Here is a 12227-nt window from a genome sequence, read left to right as displayed (position 1 = left end):
ACAGAGATGAATTCCTGTTTCTGTATTTGTGTAGCTATTTGACCTTTATTATTCAGAGGCATAAACGTAGCAACACTGACATAGTGTCTGTAGGATCCCATGGGGATTTTTGTGTCCACAGATTCATCCCAGTTTTCACTGAAACACATGACTGATGATAACTTCTGTATTGTTATAGAATCCTTTATAAGGAGCACTTTTTACATGTATCATAACAGTTAATGCTACTGCTTCTGACCTTGACCTTGACTGTTGCTCTCCTTTGTCCGTCACTGTTTTCAGGTGATATAGTGCGCTACCGATGTCTCCCAGGATACCAATTAAGTGGAAACAGCATCCTGACCTGTCGGCTAGGTACACATTTGGAATTTGAGGGCCCTCCACCCTCATGTGATGGTAAGTGTTTGTTTACAACTTGAAAACATCCTGGAGTACCATTGATATATCCCTGGATATCCTAGCTTTGAGCACACTTGTACACATCAAACAAGGGTTGGGAGGTGATTTTTGTGACGTATACAACACTGAGTTGGACACAGTATGGTGATGGGTTGTGAAGGATCTTGCAGAAGGCTAAAGCACCTTAACTAGTGTGCCCTACATCAAATTTGCCAATGTTCATAAGGTTGAGTCATCAGGGGCCACCAATGAGATCAGCTGGTCTACTGGGATTTTACCTCATGGCCTAAATATAAACTCACTGGCCACTTCATTAGGTATTACTGTTTAACTGCTCATTAGGACAAATATTTGATCACATGGTAGCATTTCATTGCATTTAGGCATGTAGACATAGTGAGGACAACCTGCAAAAATTCAATCCGAGCTTCAGAATGGGGATGAACGGTCATTTTAGAGATTTTGAATGTGGCATGGATTTGTTTCAGAAATTGTTGATATACTAGAGAAAATGCCTTACCAGAGGTCAGACTGTTTCGAGCTGATAATAACAACATGGAAAAATCACTGACTGGTCTGATGAGTCATGATCTCTGCTGCAACGTTTGGATAGTGGGGTCAGAAAACAGCATAAAGAACACGAAAGCACAGATCCATCCTCTGTTGTATTAAGAGTTCAGTTTGATGGTGAAGGTGTATTCGTTTTGGCAACATTTTCTTGACAATTTGGGCTTCTGTATGGCAGTTGTTTAATGCCCCTGCCTACCGCAGTACTGTTGCTGACTATGTCCATCCTTTTATGACCTCTTCTGGCTGCTTCTAGCATCATAACATGCCATGCCACAAAAGGCAAATAATCTTACACTGATTTTTTAACATGACATCGAGTTCAGTGTACTCAAGTGGCCTCCACAGTCACTAGATCTCAGTCAGATCCAATAGAGCACCTTTGGGATGTGGTGGGAGGGGAGATTCATATCATGAATGTCCAGCTGACAAATCTGCATTAACTGTGTGACGCTATCATGTATCATGTACCAAAATCTCTGAGAAATGTTTCAAGCACCAAGAAAAATAGGGTCTAACCTCTTCTAGCAACATGTAACTGCCACTAAGTGTATATTTTGCCTAAAAAGCACCAAGAAGACAAATGGGTTCTGCTGCTGTGAAATAAACAGTATGTCAGAACTATATATGGTATAGGTAAGTCCTACTGGTTATGAGTTCTTGTGATAGTTAAGACACTTTACTGTCAAAAGAAATAACTTACAGTATTCCAAAGTAATCCTATCTGCCTGTACCATTTTTATCCTCTCCTACATTTAAGCTGATCAAATAGCATCAAGCACATGGTGTAAAAAACACACATTCTACGTGCACCAGCACAGAAACAACAGGGCCAGTCTGAATATGAACACACAAAATGTTTAAGCACCAAATGCAGTGATGTGGTTTGTTTACATAATATATATCTTAAGATGCATCGAACCATTTTCGAGTCTGATGAATCATAATGTTTTATATGTAGCACAAGTCAACACTGCCTTCATCCTCCAAGAGGGACTGTATGAGTTTATTTTCAGCAGTGTTATGTATCCCTTAGCTCTAATCATGGACTGATGACTCAAACATGGAGCTTCGCCTCTTTTCTTGCTCCTGCGGGTACCCTTTTTTGCCTGTAGTCAGGGAGCGACAGCCAGATATCAGCTTGGTACCATTTCCCATCTTGGCGGATGATGCTTGGCTCCCGTGAGGCCGAGCGCGGCTGCTGTGGCGCTCTCTACATGCTGAGATATCGTCCTCCCAGAGGAATGCAGCACCCACCGCACGCGCTATAACATCGTAATGCTGCACGTTGTGCACGCTACTTTTCCTCGGGGCGAGAGTCTGGGTGCATAAAGGGGTTTGTGCTTCACAGTATCATAAAAGCGTATCTTTCATTTTCTTTCTTTCTTTATTGGAAATGTGTGTCTCATTTAAGAATGCTTCGTGTGTCCCGTTCTGTTTGTGGGTTAGGTGGTGGGCGAGAGGGAGGTTTAGGCGAAGTTTGATAAATGCAACTAATTTAGTGTACTAAATAGGAAAAATATGCAAAGCTCTCAGCATGAGGTGAAAAAGGAGAGAGATACAAAAAAGAATTAGACGAAAGCAAGAGGGTAATGAAAGGGGAAGAGGAACTATGTGTAGGCTAATAATGGAGATGTGGAAAGTGCTTAGGACACCCAGTGAGAGGCAGAACGGAGAATACCGAAAGTGTCAAAAAGCGAGAGGAACAAGGCAGTCCCTTGTATGTATGTTCCCTGGATTTATTTGCCACCCATTTTTACCCCACAGACAGATATTTGCACCTCTATATGTGCAAGAATAAGCCTACAGTGTTTACAATCATGGAACATTGGCAGATGGTTGCCCCTCCCTAAATCTAGTTCTGCTGAAGGGTTCTTCTTGTTAACAGGATTTTTTTTCTTCCCACCATCGCTAAGTGATTGCTCAAAGGGGTCATCTAATTGTTGGAGTTTTCTCTGTGTTGTTGTAGGCTCTTTAACTTATAATATAAAGTACTTTGAGGCAACTGTTGTTGTGATTTGGCGCTAAATAAATAAAATTGAATCAAACTAATGCATAAAATCCAGTAATTTTTTTAGGCTTTTAATATAGGTTCAGTTGCAAAATTCCCTTCAACAATTTGTTTCCCTTTGTGCTGACTAATGTACTGAGAACAGACAACCCACCTCCTGCTCCCCTTTTCTCCAGCTTTTATTAGCTTTTTTTAGGGAGCTGAAAGCAGAGAAAAAGTTAAAAGACGATGCTCGAATGAGAGGGAGAGAGAAGAGGGTCAAAAGATAAACCGATAGGAAGAGAGCAGTTTGAGTATAACTCTGGATACGCTGGAAAAAGCCAAAAACTGGCCTGGAAAAGATGGAGGAGAAATTGCTAAATGAGCAGAAGGGTAGTGAGTAAGTGAGAGTGGGGCTAGAGTTTAAAAGCAAGGCGAGAAAGGGAGACAGGGAGAGACTTAGTTGGAGGGCAGTGAAGAGACGAAGAGCAACAGCTCATTGAAATGCAGGGGACATGCCGGCTGCAGCTGCACCTATCAAATCACCACTTCTAGCTCTGACAAGCAAAACCCTCCCTGCACATTTAGCAGCCCTCACTCCCCGCACACAAACACACACCGAGTCGCTGTATACGTATACTGTATGCACCTCCACGCCGGTCTAGCTGGTGTCTGGGTTACGCAGCGTTGGATGTTGTCATTCTGTGACAGTCTTCTAAGAGTGCAGCCCTGGAACCACTGCCGGGTCTGCAGTGTTCCTTGCCCCCTCGGCGCCAGCATCCTCTCTCATCCTCTGCATTCCCCTCCTCCCTCACTCGACACTCACTTCTCTCCCATGACTCACTAACATCAGACTTATGTTCTTACATAACACATGTAGCCTTTGTTCCCCAGACTTTCTTTGTCATTGTCTGAGGCTGCTTGAAAACAGAGCGCCGTGCATTCCCACACACTTTATAACACACAGGTGTCTGTCAATACCCAGATCTATCTGTCTCTACCTTCCCAAAAACCTGTCATACAGGCAGAGAAATAAAACCTACCATCATAAATATGTAAACACTGACACACAGTAACTTTAGTTTTTTAGCTGTTTAATTCAGAGAACAGTTGCCAGTCATCCAGATGGGTATTTGCTGCCATCGGAGCAACCGGTGGCTTGGTTCAGCATTTGATTTCCCTTCTATTTGATTACACTGGGTTGTATTGGACCCACGGCCCTTAACTACATTTGCTGTCTGCAGAGACCACAGGGAGTTCAGGCATCACACACACAAAGCTGCAGCATCAGTACAAAGTGTTGCTTGAATTCATTAATGAAAACACAATGAGCTCTGATGAGTCCAAATCCCTGTGTTTATCCCCCAGACAGATTTCTGGTTAAAACCTGCATAATAATCCATCACATTACTTTCCCAGCTAGTTACAGTAGCTTTCTTCATCCCTGTCCCCTTTTGTTTTTCTCGCCTCTTCATTTATCTCTCTTCCGCTCCGATTTTTTTCCCCTCTCTCTCTGCCCCTGTCTTCTTTTGTTAGAATGGATTACAGCTACCCCCTTCGTTTCCCATCTTCATTGTCATCCCTGACTTCTAAGAGTTGTTAGGCCCTGATCCACATTAATACTTATGTTGTGGCCCTTCCTATTCATTCGTCTCGTTATCAGACCTCGGCTTATGCTAATTAAAAGCCATCTCAACGGCAATGCAGCAGTTCAAGCTTGATACATATAGTAGATTTATGTATAGGGGCAGTTTGATTGGGAAGATATTTGCAAACTTTGAACAGTTTCCCCACAATGAGAGAGGGACGCTTCACAGAACGCTGTCCCTGCTGCCTGTTTATTCCGCTCCTCGTCTCATTAAAGTGAGATTTCATTTTGAGCTCTATCAGGGTTGATCTCACCTTGTGTGTCGAAGCACCCCCCCTCACACACACACACTTTCTTTTTCTTTTTCTTTTTTCCAGCTGTCAGATTTGTCCCCTAATACCCTTTTGTTTACAGCCAGAGTGATGCTTCATTTCAAAGTGGATTAGTTTAATAAGTAGCAGCCTATAGATAAGCGCCCCTGCCCATCTCTTTCCATCAGCTCCGAGACAAGCTGAAGTGAGTTTTGAAGACACATCCAGGCTTTCTGAAAGGTCACTGACAACACATATCTCATCCTCGGAGAATTGATCATTTAATGAACTTCACTCTTAGATTTTATATGCCACTTCCAGGTGCAATCACTTCCACTATCGCTGACGGATTTAAACCTTTTTGACTCATATCCACTGAGGGGCTTGACGTTGTAAATGATTTTTGCAGACTTGGGGAATGTCTTCTCGGAATTTAGGATCATAGGTGATTAATGTTGCTTTACTTCCAGAAGTCGATGCCAGAAGTGGTACTTTGCCAGGCTATTTTCTTTTTTCTTTTTTTCTTTTTCTTTTTTTTTAGACAAAACTGCTGTTTTTGGTTGATGAAGAACACTGACAAATATTAATTGTTTGTTTGGAAGCATTATACTTAGGGAAATGTAGCAAATGCAACAAATGGTTACATTTGACAGAAAATGATTCTTACATGCCAGCTTACCTGACATTATCCGAAATTTCCTGAGGGAATAAATCCCATCTAGCTGACACGCCAACCCCAGTAAAACAAACGGGAAGAATTATTTGCAGATGCTGTTTAAACCAAGGCTTTCTGCCATATTTTTATGCAAATTTCATAATCTTTTTCCCCTATGAACACAGAGAAGATGATGAACAAACCAAGGCATGCACAACTGTTCATTCACACACACAGGCTCACCTATTTACAAGTTAATAGTCGCTTCACATTGCTCAAGAAAAGAGGCACACAGCTTGAGCTCCAGTCAGAGAATTCAGGATTTCTCAGCTGTTGTGAAGGACCTCAAAGTGCCAAGTGCTTCCTTTGCCCTAAGGTAAAACAGTGCATGGGTATTAAAATTGCAGCACACGGCAGATACTTTATACCCCAAGCAAAGTTTTCTGCCACATTTGTTTGACAAACACAAATGCTTGCAAAAAAATCTATGCACATGCAGAGAGAGCACCTGGTCGAGTAAGTGCTGTTTTAAGCGGTTTGTCAGTACATTTTTATGTATGTGTGTGTGTTTTTAATGATTTCTCCAATGAAAGAATTTAAAGCCTTTGGCGTGTAACAGCTTAAATATACTCTTTTTTTATTGCTATTAGTTGGAATGGATGTATTCATAATTTCAACAGGACTTAAACTGTTGGGTTGCACATCTTTTGTCCTGTCTCCCTCCCTTCATCTCCGGGCTCGGCAGATGGCTGCCTCTCCCTGAGCCTGTTCTCTCCTGTTAAAAGGAGGTTTTTCCTTCTCGCAGTCACCAAATGCTTGTTTTTAGAGGCTCGTCTAACTGTTGGGATTTTCTTTCTATTGTTTTAGGGCCTTTACCTTACAATATAAAGCACCTTGAGATCACGTTGTTATATGGTGCCGTATAAATAGCAATGAATTGAGTCTAAGGAGGTTGGAAAGAAAATGATTGGACTTCTTTGAGGTTTTCTTGAAGATGTTGCACCTCTCATCCATAAGGCTTCCTCAGTTCTAAAATCAAAAGGTGGAGAGTCATCTTGCATCAGCTGACTTGATAGGGTCACATTATAGGATTGGGCAAGCCCTCACAGTGGTTTCACCCGAAACCTCTGGAGGTAATGACCTTCGCATTTTTTCCCATCTTGGCTCATGTGATGACACACATGATTAATAGTGGCTCAATGACCTTTCTAAGGGACAACCTCTGCTAAGGTTTATTCATGGGATTACCATGACTTGGATGACTTGAATTCAGTGCAATTTAAATTGAGTTGCAGCAGGGCTTCTGTGTTAAAACAGTTAAATACTGTTAGGTATGGCAAAATTTGTTCTTAGATAATTTTCTATGGAAACTATTGAAAGCTGTAATCACAGCAGTAGAAAAATCCTTTTTTAATGTTTGTGTGCAACTACAGAGATTTTTTTAGCTTTGTTGAAAGTGTTATTACACATCAGCTTCATCTTCTCTATGCATATAGACACAGTGAAGACAAGTAGTATTTAAACAAACAGTGTAGCTGTTGCATTGTGTCGCCATAACAGCATGTTGCATCCTTTCATTTTGCAGCTTGTTTATGGGGCTGCAGTGTGCATGCAGACATCTCTGTCAGATTAAAAGGTTGGCTTTACAGCACTGCAGCAAAAACACAACAGACAGGAGCGCTGCGTGCTGTCTGATAATATGGAATGAAACCACTAGAAAATGTCAAAGGATGTCATGGAGACGTCCTGCAAGAATGCAAATGACAGAGGGAGAAAATGAGATGAGCGGATGTATGAGGTCCGCCCAGACGTGCCTCTTCAAAAAGGCGCTTTGAGGCAGATGTGAGCGTTAACCACCGAGTTAGCATCACATCTGTCGCACACTCACAATGGGAAAAGAAGACGGAATACGCTAATGGCAAGTCAGTAATATTATGTAACGTATAAGCCGTTTCCTGGAGTGACTTAGCATGGACAGCTTTGTTTCCCCGTGACAGCATCAGGACCAGAATGACAATTAGCTTAGCTATGCTTTTAGTCACATTGAGTTGCCCTCCAGCAACAGTATGGCTCTAACCAATCCAATTTGTGTTTCAAGGTAAATTGATTCCACTAAAACAAATGAACAATCGCTGAATGTGATGCGCAATTATGAAACGACAATACAGGAACAGATCATCATTCCTGTAGGTCACAATAATAGATTTACGTTTTGTCTCTCTGCTGTTTCTTTCTGTCAACAGTGACGTGTCCCATGAACGAGATACTCACAGCCTCCACGGGCGTCATCATGAGTCAGTCGCCCGGCAACGGTTTTCCCCACTTTGAGTCCTGCTCCTGGGTGGTTAAGGTAGAACCCGGCTACAACATCACTTTCACTATCGAACATTTCCAGACCAGCCGTCAGTTCGATGAGCTTGAAATCTTTGATGGTGAGTGACTGCATCTGTTAAGACAGAGAACTTGTGTTCATCAGTGCTAACATAAACGACAGTGTTTATCTGTTTGTACCTGTTTGGTTTATACCATTACATTTCCTAGTGGTTTTCTTGGTCTGGATTACCAGCTGGACTCCCTGTGACATCTCTTTTCACATATCCCCTGGCAAAAAGAGTCATTTTCACAGATATCTGCAATTAAAGGCTAAAATAAGCCAGAAGGCTAAATCCACTATTCCCAACAAAGCTCTCTGCCACTGGTTACAGAAAATCAAACGTAGGCTCCCTTTTATGGTGACAGAACATCTACATCTGCCTTGTACATTTGCATGTGATTAGAGGTACAGTCAGCATCTCTGCCAGGCTGCTCTGAGAAAGTGGTGATCGTATACACTGGTGATGCTGATTAGTGCTTTTTATCTTCTGCCGAGTGTAGAGGAACAGACATTTGCTAACCTTGGGGCTGCCAAGCCAATTATGGACTGAAGTCTTATTTTTTTCCCCATCATTAGAAGATTAGGAAATTGTGATATTTTTCAAACTTCTGTGCTTCTGTTTGGATAAAGATAAATTCTGTGCAAATATATATATGTGGATATATATATATATATGTATATAAATTATGTGTCCTCATTACATTTTTGTTTTTTACTTTTGACTAGAATATACTTTACAGAATTTATCTCACATTTATAGAACATAAAAGCTTAGATAAAAACCGTGCCTTTTTAGTAGTCTTGTGATTTTTACAGCTGGATGCCTCTCAAATCATCATTCCCCTCACCCATGTCTTCATCCAGGCCCATCCAGACAGAGTCCTCTCCTAATCACACTAAGTGGTAACTATTCCAGTCCGCTCAGCATCACCAGTTCCAGTAACAAAGTCTACCTGCACTGGTCCTTCGATCACACTACCAGCCACAAAGGCTTCCGCATACGCTACTCAGGTGAGTCTAAAGCAGCGATTTGCTAGCATGGGGTGCATGGCTTCTTTCGAAATCGAATTTCTCTAAAGTTTTCAAGTCTTTATGAAATTCAAGGCCAACACCGAAATGCTTAAAATGTGTGGAATGGCAGACATTGACAGCTTCATATGTACACTGGGGAATATTAACTTGATAATTCTGGACCTCGTTTGTAAATTCAGTCTCTTCAGTGGTGCGTTCGGTTTACTCTCTAAAGGAGACCAATATTTGGACTGCCAACTGCAGCTGAGATGACCAGAAATATCAGCCATCTCTATGACAACCTAGTGGGGGTGGTAGGCATCTGTAACACTTGGGAATTAGTAAACACTGTGTCTTGTATTGCCTATTATTCCTCTGTTTTGTCCTGCTCCTGTGAAGGATCTGTTGGTATACGACACCTGCATAACTCGCTGTGAATTATGACTGTGTAAATATTTAAAAGGCTCCCTCCGTTCTGTATCAACACCACTCAGCCAGATTGACTAATCGTCTCTCTCCCCTCCTCTCAGCGGAGCTTTCTGTCTCCCCAACCGGATGTTCTGCCCTATTTTTCTTTTGCCTCGTTTAATATCTTCTTCCTAAGCACTGACGGATTTTGCTGTAGCGGGTTAAGCCACAGACTGAGGTCTGTTTGAGAACCCAAGAGTTGCCTCGGTCTGTATGGAATCACCTTTTGTGGTATCTTAGTGGGAAGGAAGAAACAGATAGGACTGTGTTCAGCTATGCTCCTCATCAATCCATCTTTTCTCTGAAGGGGAAGGTATTCCATTCCATTACTTCCTGTTTTTACTCTCCATCCAAGACTTCCCTCACTGTTTCACTCCATTCATCTTCTCCGTGGATTCAATTAACTTACAGTGAGCCCGACTCTGTCGGCAGCTGCAGGGTTGATTGCAAAAAGACAAACTGTATAACAGGGCAAGTAGAAATGAACACGGGCAAATGAGCTAGACCCAGATAGAAGTAAAGAACTGAACTCAAGGGTGGCTCAGAAGCCGCCAGTCACAGTGACTGACAGGAAAAGGCCTTGCAGAGGAACATATACAGTACCTTTGCAGGGTATTTAATTTGGGTTTGCATGTCTTCTTTTTCTTATCTGTGTAGTCATCAAGAAGAACATTAATGAGAAGCCATCCTCCTGATGAGAGTGGAGATGTCTGGCTCTTCAACATTAAGCTCAGACACTACTTTTGACAGCCCAAGGCCTGCACTGAACTGCCGTGTATCATCGCCTAAGAAATCTAACATCTTTCTTAGTGAACCTCAGTGTCAAATTCTGCATAAAGTGTGTTTTATCTAACATCTCTTCTGTGCCACAAAAAGGTCTGTCAGCTCACTTGAAAAGGCTCAAATTACCTCTCGCCTTGGGAAAAAAAATGTTTCAAGGTAGCAACAGTTTAAAAATGGGCAAAAACATCCTAACCTTTGACATGGCTTTAAGATTTTATACAGCAGGGAAGAGTCATCTGATTGTCTGTTTTTAAAAAATTCACACTAACTTGAAAGAGAGGCCATTTCCATTCCCACATGTTAGCAAGTTGAATTTAAATTAGCATTTTTCTAAAAATGTAATGCAGTCAGCAGTTCCCACAGCGAGCGTCATTTCCTATGTCCCGTTATCCCGTTGCATAAATTGAAAACCGTTTTGACAGTCTGTGTTTCTTTACTTAAACTCCCTCAATCTTCAGCTGATGTGCAGTGATGTGCCACGCTATTGTGAAATCTGCAAAAATACAGTTTAGGCCTGGGAGCCTTCAGTTCTTTGGAAACCTGGACTCCATCGTCGGCACCATTTGCCATGATGAATGATCATCGCCGCTACCAATTTTAACCGAAAACAACAACATACACTTTGTTCCTGCTTTTTTGTACCCGTCACTTTTACGAATCTCCTCTGGGGTAGCTGACAAACTCCAGCTTTGCTTTGCAGAACAATATTTTTCTTTAATCAATTTTTCTTGTCTCAAGTAGTTTTGGGGGGTTTTGCCAGAAAGAAATTGCAGGTTAACACTTGTATAAATTCATATCCTCCTTTATGTCACCTGGGGTAGAAGATGAAAAAGGGATCTGGGACTATTGAAAGAACATTAATCTGTCACCTTTTTTTTAACAACTGCATCTTATTGGCTCGTGATTGTTTGTTGTCCTCATTGAACTCAATTTTATCTTTTCCTGTATCTTTTCTTTCTTTCTTTCTTTTTTTTGTGTCAAAGCTGCCTACTGCAGCCCTCCAAACAGCCCAGTAAATGGCACAGTGCACAGTCTGACAGGCACAAAACTCGGCAGCACCCTGCGTTTCAGCTGTGACCAGGGCTTTCGTCTTATTGGCCAAAGCAGTGCCACCTGTACGCGGACTGCACAGGTGATCTACCAGTGGAACGCACCGGTCCCGCTTTGCCAAGGTGAGCGGTCGGCAGCAGCAACTGATGAGTAAATAACAAATATGTTTAATAAAATCAGTAAAGGGGTCAGATAGTTTTGATTGGCCTCGATATTTTGCTCATAAAACTATTTTCACCATTATCCTTCTGATTCAGCATCTACTCTCGCACTGTTTCTCAAAAGTAATGAATTGCTCAAGTTTTAGCACACTTTAGCTAATTGGGATTCAAGAAGACATTGTGATAGCATGATTTGATAAAAACGTTTCTCTGAATCTCTGAGATTAGAGTTTGATGATGTCACCTGCAGCCCTAAGACGGTTTTAGAGGATGCACACTTCATTGTTGCTTTAGAAGATCTTCAGTTCAATTGCTTTATGTGTTAATCTGCTGGGTTTTAGCCTGTTTAGTATTTAGTATTTAGTATTTATTAGTATTTATTTATTTATTGTCATTGTCAAGAACAATGAAATTGCGTTTGGGGCTTCCATACAACCCAAAAAAAAGAAGAAAATAATAAATACCCCTTAAAACCCAAGTGTACATATTTAACCCAGTGTGACTCCAATGCAATAAGACAATCCTTAGCAATAATGTTCGTAGAAATTCAGACAAAGACCTGAGAAACATGACAAAATACAACAATGCAACCCATTCAATATTATTGTACTGTGAGATATGATATCAGATATGATAGTTATCTATTTAAGAAAGAGGGGGGGGGGGCGGGGGGGGGGGGGGGGGGCTGTTGTTTGCTTGTCACTTTTTGAAAACGTCCAGCAGTTTAATCGATCTTTGAAACTCCCCATATTTAACAAAAACTACACAGATGTTTGATTGAATTGCTTGTTGAAAGAAAATAAATAAATAAAACAAAACAAATAAAACCACAGAGTTGTAATATATGTCTATTTTAAAAATTACTAAGTA

General features: G+C 41.4%; 1 protein-coding gene across 2 annotated transcripts in view; it reads left to right on the top strand.

Annotated features, from left to right (window-relative positions):
• The window catches only part of csmd2 (CUB and Sushi multiple domains 2), a 275924-nt gene that overhangs the window by 227226 nt on the left and 36471 nt on the right, over positions 1–12227 (top strand). For both annotated transcript variants that reach the window (XM_023152492.3, XM_023152493.3), the window contains 4 exons: positions 283–396; positions 7754–7942; positions 8749–8895; positions 11130–11318. In XM_023152492.3, coding sequence (XP_023008260.2) covers positions 283–396; positions 7754–7942; positions 8749–8895; positions 11130–11318 — 639 coding nt within the window. The remainder of the gene's footprint in view (positions 1–282; positions 397–7753; positions 7943–8748; positions 8896–11129; positions 11319–12227) is intronic.

Source organism: Maylandia zebra, linkage group LG22, assembly GCF_041146795.1.
Source record: "Maylandia zebra isolate NMK-2024a linkage group LG22, Mzebra_GT3a, whole genome shotgun sequence".
Lineage (NCBI taxonomy): Eukaryota > Metazoa > Chordata > Actinopteri > Cichliformes > Cichlidae > Maylandia > Maylandia zebra.
Note: the sequence above shows the minus strand (reverse complement) of the source record. Positions and strands in the feature narration are given on the sequence as shown.